Raw genomic sequence first — 9279 nt, 5'->3', positions numbered from 1 at the left:
TCCCTATTTTATACCTGATGCTAAAATAAACTTCTGATAGACTAAAGAATTAACATGTTTTTCAAAGATCACACAAAAAAATAGTAAACATTTACCTGACATCAGTGTATAAAACTGTTTTCACCATAAGAGTAAAGAAAATATATAAGTAAAAAAGCATGAAAAACTCTGAATAAAGATAAAAATTCTACCCCAAATTTAAATCTTTGCTACAAAATAAAAACAAGGGAACAAATATTTATACTATAGGATTAAAATAAACATTTATTGGGTTGGAGAAATAGCATATGTGTTATGCAAAAGATTTTCAAGCTTGGGAGTCAGGCTGTAGCTCAGCGGGTTAAGCGCAGATGGTGCAAAGCACAGGATCCCAGTTACAGCCCCTGGCTCCCCACCTACAGGGGGAGTCTCTTCACAAGCAGTGAAGCAGGTCTGCAGGTGTCTGTTTTTCTCTCCCCTTCTCTGTCTCCCCCTCCTCTCTCCATTTCTCTCTGTCCTATCCAACAACAACGATATCAATAACTACAACAATAAAAACAGCAAGGGCAACAAAAGGAAAAAAATAAATATTTAAAAAAATTTTTTAAAAGTCATAAAAAATGATTTTCAAGCTTGAGGCTCTGAGATCCTAGGTTCAATCCCCATACCACCAAAGCTGAGCAATGCCCTGGGAAAGAAAGAAAGAAAGAAAGAGAGAAAGAAAGAAAGAAAAGAGAAAGAGAGAAAGGAAGGAAAAAAGAGAAAAAGAAAGAGGGAGGAAGGGGAAGGAAGGAAGGAAAGAAAGAAAGAAGGAAGGAAGGGAGAGACAGAGAAAGGAAGGAAGGAAGAAAGAAAGGAAGGAAGGAAGAAAGAAGGAAAGAATTTATCATGTTCATCTCATTAAACCCTGAAAATAATCCTACAAATTAATATTACTATCTATATTTCATAGAAGAGTACATTGGTTAGAAAGATTAGGACTTATCCAAAGTCACACAGGTAGAATAGGGTGGCACTGGAATTCATCCCTTAGTCTGCCTGACAAAATGAATGTCTGACATAATAAATTCCTGTCATGTATGGCATGTGTATCTTTAATATAGAAACAGGGCCAGGTGGTGACACACTTGGTGAAACACACACATTACAGTACTCAAGGACTCATGTTCAAGCCCCTGGCCTCCACTTTCTGGGGAAAAGCTTCACAAATGGTAAAGCGGGGCTGCGGGTGTCTCTCTCTTTCCCTCTCTATCTTTCCTTCCCTTATCAATTTCTTTCTGTCTCTATCCAATAATAAATAAATGAAAATATATATATAGTTCAAACTCAATAAAAATAAAATCCCAGGGGGCCAGGCAGTAGCACAGCAGGTTAAGCACACATGGTGCAAAGCACAGGGACTGGCATAAGGATCTCAGTTAGTGCTCCTGGCTCCCCACCTACAGGGTGGTCGCTTCACAAGCAGTGAAACAGGTCTGCAGGTGTCTGTCTTTCTCTCCCCTTCTCTATCTTCCCCTCCTCTCTCTATTTCTCTCTGTCCTGTACAGCATCAATAACAATAACAACAGTAATAACAAGGGCAACAAAATGGAAAAATTGGCCTCCAGAAGCAGTGGATTTGTAGTGTAGGCACTAAGGCCCAGTGACAACACTGGAGGCAAAATAAATAAATAAATGAATAAAAACAGAAAATAAAATAAAATGCCTCCAATGAATATGGACAAAAACACATAAATCAAGTCATTCATACACACACACACACACACACACATAAAGAAATATAGTTTTAGTCATATAATGAAATATTCTCCACCAATTTTCAGAGAAATATTACAGTGAGACACTATATTCTACAGGCAAATATTCTATTTATTTTTTAACATTATGTATTTCACAAGAAGATCTGTTAAATATTTATCTGTTTGTTAGGACAGAGAGAAATTGAGAGGAAAAAGGAAATAAAGAGGAAGAAAGACACCTGCAGCACTGCTTCACTACTCATGAAGCATCTTCCCTGCAGGTTGAGACTGGAGGCTTGAACCAGATTAAGCATGGTAATGTGTGTGCTCAACAAGGTGCTGTACTGTCCAACCTCAGATCTGTTCTCTTTTTAGGATCTGAAGTGGAGAGGTAGGCAGGGTAGAGTCCTAGGGTAGTGACATATGTTACAGTCATAGGACTCTAAATTAGTACTTTCCTGTGATAGAGGAAGTACCCAGTGATTGTCAACCATCAAGATTTACAGGAATTAGGAAGCAATGACTCCATCAAAGGAAGGGATGCTAGTCTGGCAAAATCAAAAGATGTCATCTACTGCACAGCACATAGAGACTCAACAAACTCATTTACTTTCTTTATGAAATACTATTTGACTGGCCTGGGTTATAATCATGCCCTTTAATCTAGCATTTGCTTTCTCTATTTTGGTTTTGGGCTTTTTAAATTAAGATATAACTGATATATTAGTTTCAAATATCCATGATGATGTGATATATATACGTATTCAAAGCTAACTTTTCTACCCTGCCTGAGCCATTGCAGGGTTTTCCAGATCTTAGAGAACTAGGAAAGATGATATCTGGCTAAACAACCTTCACCCTTTACACAGATAAGAAAAACTAAGGCCCAAAGATCATAGCCCAAGTCAGAAGTTGATGCTAATCTCCCAGCGTCCAGGACCTGCCCTTCCCAATCTCTGTTCTTACACAAACAGCAGTCCCTGGAGGCTCTAAGACTGGGGGTGGGGCCAGGATAAGGTAGGCATGGGTTACTCCATCCACTCCTGCTTCCTTCCTTCCTTCCTTCCTTCCCTGATTCAGCTGCTTTAGCCTCCCTGGAGCTGCAGGTGTTTAGGGGCCCCTGGGCCCTGGTCTTAACAGGTGCCAGCAACAGAAACATGAGAATGCAAAGCCTCCTCCTCCTGGGGGCCCTCCTGGTTTTGGGAATCCAGCTACCTGCTGCCTCAGGCAGAAGGAAGAAAGGTGAGTGGATAGATTCCTCTGCTCCAAAGAACAGGTGTGTTCTACCTCACTGGTGAGAGTTTGGGTTTAGGGGGAGACAGCCAGCATAGTTGTGTGGTTTGGGATGTCTGATTCTACTTTCCAGTTCTTCTTGAGTTGTGTATATCTTCACACCAGCCTGAATCTGTTTCTGCATATGTCTTCCTGTTTGTTTCTTGGTTGTTTTCTCTGCCTGTGTACACGTCTGAGTGTGGGACTGTGTGGATATGTAGGACTATCTCTGTGTTGATGTCCATCTTTGTGCCTGCACATGTACATTTTGGAATGATTGTATGCATGTATCTGAGTCTGTGTCTCGACATGGATGAACATGTGTGTCTCTATGAATTGGGGTGGGCAGCAAGCTTGCATGTGCTTGCTCTCCTGAAGTTGTCTCTATGGAGCTATATCTGTATCTGGGGAACCATATGGTCTCAAAATGACTCTCTCATTTTCTGTGGCCAACCAGGCCCTGCCTGGCATGGACCCTGATCCTCTTGTTTCCATCCCAGTTTATGGAAGGGACTCAGGAGCTGTGTAAAAGCATGGTTTCTGGGATTTGGGATCTGTTGAGAGAAAGCTCTATCCTCACGTCTCATCTACCAAACCTCCCCAAAGAGGGTGGAGCTAACTTGTTGACAGGTGAGGCAGCCCAAGGCTGCCAGAGCAGCTAGACAGGTGCCTCCCCACTTAGGTGAGGCCTCCACCTCCATCCCTTTTTAAGGCTGGAATACTCTGACCTACATTCACCTGTGCAGCCCTGGCATGGCCACGGGGAAAGACAACAGTAATGGGATGGGTCTCCATCCCCCTTCGGAATTGGGGAGCAATCCCCTGCATCGTCTCTGCCTGCCCCTCTGTACTTTCTTCAGAGGTAGTGCTGACTCTCTGGGACATAAGCTGCTATGAAGGCTGAGGCAGCTAAGATGCTGGCAAGTTCCAAGACCAGACTTTGTGCTAGTTGTGACTCACATGCCATCATCTTATTCCTTCTCGATGCCATACTGAGAGGCTGGACTATTTTTATCCCCATTTTGAAAATGACAAAACTGAAGGTCCATGAGTAACTGCTTGCCCACAGCCAAAGACTGCCTCTGAGTTAGTATCAAGGTGGTACCTTAGTACAGGTCTTTGGAATCAGAAAGATTCATCTCCTCAAGTCACTCTTTTCTCCTTCTTCTTCTCCTTCTCCTTCTCCTTCTTCTTCTTCTTCTTCTTCTCCTTCTTCTTTTTAATTACTCTTTATAAAACAAGATTTTGTGCTCCTCTCTCAAGAGTAAATGGCATCTTAAGGAATAAAAAGCCTGACACACAGTAATATGCAGCATTATGTGGGTGGAGCTGCTTGGGGGTATTTAGAGAGAGCACCCCAGTACTCAGCCCAGCTGCTCAGAGGTAAGAGCTAGCACCCAAAGAATTCAGACAACAAAGGTGTGATGGGGCTGAGGAGAGGGAAATCTTGATTTATGGTCTGCAAATACCCAGCCCTTCCCCACCTCAAATGTCTGTGTGTCTCTGACAGAAAGAGCCTGCCATGGTCCCTGAAACCTAGCAAGTATTTAACAAATGGCCTTCAGTAGTCGGGCGGTGTTGATGAGTACATCTGTGTCTGTGTAGCACAGCTCTGGCATATGACTGTGTGTGCACAGTCTCTGCTACACATGCACACATGCCACATATTTACATATCTGTGGCTGCATGGCTATGCACGAATGCATCTGTGTGTACAGTCACATGTGAGTATATATATGTAACAGTATGCCTGTGTGTCTGTGTCTCAGATCATTTGTACCTACATGACTGTGTTAGCATACATATGTAATAAGCTTGCAGATATCTACATGTATATACATGGATAGCTCCACTGGATAAGACTGCTGCTGTAGATCAGAACAGTTGACTATCAGCAGTTTCACATAGTTTGGCCCACAGCTAATTTGTATGTGTGTGTGTGTGTGTGTGTGTGTTTGCTTATTTGTGCATTTATCTATGTGTATATTTAACTGTGTCTGGGTATGATTCTTTCATTTCTGACTTGACACATTCATAAGACATACACATCTGTATGACTACAAGTGCATAGATGACTGTGCTTCTTCTTGTCCATCGGTGGGTGGGAAGCCTAGATTTGGAGAGAGACTTAGAAAAGACACAGACTTACCAGATCCCTTTATACTGTCCCTGCACACTCCAGGCTTTTATCCCTGCCTTCATGCTGTTGCTGCCATGATTCGCCCCATTTGAAATGTCTGTTCTCATCCTGTCCAACTGCCACTCCAGGCTCAATACCTGGTCCCTCCTCCCAGAAATTATCCCTAACTCTATAATTTATTATTGGTATTATTATTATTATCATAGCACTGTTTAGTTCTGGTTTATGTAGTGCTGGGGATTGAACCTGGGACCTTTGGTCTCTCAGGCATGAAGACTTTTTGCATAAGCATTTTGCTATCTCCTCAGCCCTCCTTGGCTCTATGACCTGATTCAATTCACTTTATCCCAGTTTACAGGGACAAGTTCCCTGCAGCCCCCCAGCCCCCTATTTCATTGCAGGCAGCTGTGTCTAGTCCTGATGATTGAGCATGTCTGAATAGAGCATGTCTTGAACTTTAGTGAGCCTTCCAGCAACCCCCAGCCTGGAAGGAGAAGCTCAACAGAGGAGGAGGCTCCCTCACAAGCTAAGCTACTCTTTCTCCAGCAGGGAGCAGCAATTCAGTGTAATTAAACCCAAACAAAGTACTGCAGTTGACTTTGAGCACTTACCATGTGAGCAAGGTGTGACTGACTTTGAACACTTGCCATATTATCAAGATGGCTACAATTTGTGCAGCCAGCACCACATCAGAGGCTGGAGGGGAGAGAAATAGGTACAAAGATAAAGTCATAGCACTGGCAGCCAGGAGGTGACACAGTGACTAGTGCTGGTTTTAGAAGCATGAGGTCCTATGTTTGTAACATGTGTGCTCAACCAGGTGCACCACCACCTGGCCCTTAGGTCCTGTGTTTGAACCCCAGCATCACCTGTGCCAGAATGAGGCTCTGGTTCTCTGTCTCATTAATAAAATGTAAGTTATTGAAAAGCCACAGCGCCAGATTTATCTGCCACAGGCTTCCTGAACCTTTTCTCAAATACCAGATAGAAACAAGACCTGGGACCAGTCCACATCCCTAAAGCTCAAAGGCCTCTAAAGCAGAGAGGTAGGGAAGTCAGATAAATGCTGGCTTGGGACATTCAACTCTATGCCTTTCCTCTGCTTGTTGTGGATGTGGACAACCACTGCCCTTTCAGGCCTTGGTTTCTCCCTCTAAATGAAATAAGATACTCAAATCTCTTGCCTGAAATTAGGAAACAACCCAAAGCCCCAACAAGAAGGGCATTTAGATAGGTTCTGGGACAAAATATGCCATAGTCTTTCAGAGAATGGCTCCCAAAGATGGAGTTACAAAGGGTTCAGAAACAATGGCACTGGCAACAGTGATAAACACACTGTACAGACATGGCCAACTATGCCTGGGTGACTGTGCACCTGGCTGGTGACAATATGCCCACATTCAGGGTCTCTCTTCAAAACCCTTTCTTTCAAATAGTCGCTGGGCTTGGAGTTAAGGCTGTTCTTTGACTTCATGGTAAGCAAAGCAGACATGGCATCTGCTTTCAGAACATACAGCCAAGGAACACAAGAAACCTTTGGGAGTACACAAAAGTGGGGTGGGGACTGACCTAGTTCACCCGAGGTCAGAGAAGTAGGGTCTCCTGCAGATGTGGTATTTCAGCTGAGACCTGATGACCTAACCAAGTGTGTGTGGGAGGAGGGAGCGGATGTCAGGCACCAGAGAAAGGGCACAGTGAAATACAGGTCCTGCATAGAGAGGTGATTTGGATGGTATCTGGAGCCATGTGCAGAAGATGAGGCCAGAGAGAATAAGTGTGGCCTTGTTGGCCACTGTGGTGAGTTTGTACTTTATTCTTTTTAACTTTTGTGTCATCTGAATCTCAAACTAGGCATAGGAGAAAGGAGTCTGGCTTCTCATTTCATAGTCAGAAAACTGAAATTTGTAGTCCAAAAACAAAATGCCAAAGGACAAGCAAGAAGAAGTAAGGGGTGGAAAATTCAGAGCTTGTGCTTCCCAGGTCCATGCTTTTTAACTAACTCTGAATGTGGGGGACTCTCTCACAGAGAAGTCTGGCAGTTGTCCACCAGATGATGGGCCCTGCCTATCTGTGCCTGACCAGTGCCTGAACGACAGTCAATGTCCTACAAACAGGAAGTGCTGCAGCAAAGCTTGCTTCCGCCAGTGTATACCTAAGATCTCAGGTGAGACCCACCAACTGCCCAAACCCCAGGGCTGGCTGGCCAATCAGGCAGCGCTCACCTTAGCCCTTTTTTACAGTGAGGGTGGGCAGCTGTCCTAAGGATCGCCTGCAATGCCACAGCCCTGTGCAGCACCTGTGCAATAAGGACTCAGACTGCAAGGGCAGCAAGAAGTGCTGCCTCACTGCATGTGGCCGGGACTGCCGCAACCCTGCCAGAGGTATGGCTCCCACAGGCTGAAGGCATGTTTTTTCCCTCTCTGGACCCCATTGTGAAATTAACCTTCCAGTACAGTGCCTTATCAAATCTCTGCAGAAGCCTGGGCCTCCTAGTGACCTGGATAGGCTGTCAAGCCCAGATTTCAGAGTCCTATTGTGGGAGGGGGTTAACCTTTCCCTTCTTTCTTCTCAGGATAATTCTGGATTGGTATCCATGACTCTGAGCCTCAGGATGGGGTTCCCGACAAGAAGAGACAACAAGGAGGGGTCTGGGACCCTGACACCCAGACATACCATCTCCTCTGAATTTCCAACAAAAGCTGGCCAATTGCCTCTCCCCCTGAAGTCCACCCAGGCCCACCCAGTTCCTCCTCTGAGGAGTCAAGGCCCACAGCCACACAGGACTCTATCACATCTTCTCACTGCCCAACAGAGCTCATGCCTCCCAACACCCACATTCACTCTCTCTGTACATGTACCTCTTCCATCTAAAAGGTCCACTTTGGGAACACTCCTCTTTGTGGACCTCTGGTCATTTACTCAGGCACTTCAAACCCTAATGTATACTCTAAGTAGAGTTTGCTAAACAACAGTCTATCAAAAGGCCCCTTCCAATTTTGTGCCATTCCCACAAAAGAGCATTTTGACATTTTGTGTACTGCCTGTGCTATGGTTTACCTAATGTTTTCTCTAAATCAAATTCATTTTTATATGTAAGTTCACTTCAGAATCTTGACACCATAACTGTAAGTGGAATTTTAAAAAGTGACCTGCCACAAACAGGATGTAATTGTGAAAATCAAATGCAACAAAACAGCTAAATTCCACTAAAATAAACCATATCAGATCAAATAATGTTGCTAACTTCTGGTCACCTTGGCAGACTGTGCATCTGAAGTTGACTGTCTCTGTAGTAACAAAAAAAAAATCTCAAGGGTTGAAGAGATGTTAAAAAATACAGGGGTTTCTAAACTTGAAACATTCCTCCTGGTATAGTCAGAACTGAGGAGAGAATTATTTTCTTACTCCAAGAGTCACTGTTAGATAATGTTACAACTATTATTTCAGATTGCTCCACATTTGGAGAAATTACATTGGAATAATTGTGATGTCATTCTTTATGGTAGAGTCTATGACCACCATTGGGTAATCTCTCATTGTGTCATGATTTGGGACATGTTAGTAGTCAAAAACTAATGAGGAGGAAGGGGCTGCTACCGAGGGAATGACAGTCATTTCAAGGGACGTTCTTGGACCCAAACAGTTGGGTGTTTGACTGTTTCTCCTAGCCTAGACTTACTTTGAGGAGAAGAAGACAGGCAAACTCCTCTCTGCTGTTTCTGTTGAATTTTTTCTTGTGCCCTGGTAAAGTTGACTGCTGGGAAGTCACCGGTGCAGATATAATTGGTAATCCCAGGTCCAGAGGCTCATAGTTTGATTTCCAGCACCACATTTACCAGAGTGGTATTCTGGCTTCTGTCTCCTTTCTATGAAACTATATCACATGAAATAAATATAAATTAACCATTTTCTTTTCTTTCTTTTTTTTTTTTTTTTCAAAAATCTATCTTTCTTTAGCAAGCATCTCAATAAATTGAACTTATTTTGACTAAATCGATATTCATACAGATGTGTCTCTATAGTTCAAATTTAACTTTTTAAAGCATAGCACTGGGGGTCAGAGATAGTTCACCCACCATTTCACTATGTACAAGGACCTAGATTTGAGCCCCTGACCACCACATGGGAACACCTGCACAGGGGAGCTTC

General features: G+C 43.5%; 1 protein-coding gene across 2 annotated transcripts; it reads left to right on the top strand.

The window, feature by feature from the left end:
- The first annotated feature begins 2731 nt into the window (after positions 1-2731).
- Positions 2732-8373, top strand: LOC103120441 (WAP four-disulfide core domain protein 5). 2 transcript variants are annotated; one of them, XM_060190665.1, is made up of 4 exons: positions 2736-2960; positions 7157-7294; positions 7371-7511; positions 7703-8373. In XM_060190665.1, the coding sequence occupies exons 1-4, from the start codon at positions 2876-2878 to the stop codon at positions 7705-7707; spliced, it is 369 nt and encodes a 122-aa protein (XP_060046648.1). In that variant the 5' UTR covers positions 2736-2875; the 3' UTR covers positions 7708-8373. The 2 variants fall into 2 exon arrangements, with proteins under 2 accessions (XP_007530928.1, XP_060046648.1); XM_007530866.2 differs by lacking the exon at positions 7703-8373 and having other exon boundaries at positions 2732-2960; positions 7371-7531.
- The last annotated feature ends 906 nt before the right edge of the window (positions 8374-9279 follow it).

This window comes from Erinaceus europaeus, chromosome 1 (assembly GCF_950295315.1).
Source record: "Erinaceus europaeus chromosome 1, mEriEur2.1, whole genome shotgun sequence".
In the NCBI taxonomy this organism is placed as follows: Eukaryota; Metazoa; Chordata; class Mammalia; order Eulipotyphla; family Erinaceidae; genus Erinaceus; species Erinaceus europaeus.
The sequence above is the reverse complement of the archived record's forward strand: the minus strand, read 5'-3'. Positions and strand labels throughout refer to the sequence as shown.

Bases quoted from the DNA above. Each gene is read 5' to 3' on its own strand.
- LOC103120441 (XM_007530866.2), top strand. From the start codon at position 2,876: ATGAGAATGCAAAGCCTCCTCCTCCTGGGGGCCCTCCTGGTTTTGGGA. The intron at 2,961-7,156 runs GTGAGTGGATAG...ACTCTCTCACAG, and splicing joins CTCAGGCAGAAGGAAGAAAG to AGAAGTCTGGCAGTTGTCCA. The intron at 7,295-7,370 runs GTGAGACCCACC...CCTTTTTTACAG, and splicing joins GTGTATACCTAAGATCTCAG to TGAGGGTGGGCAGCTGTCCT.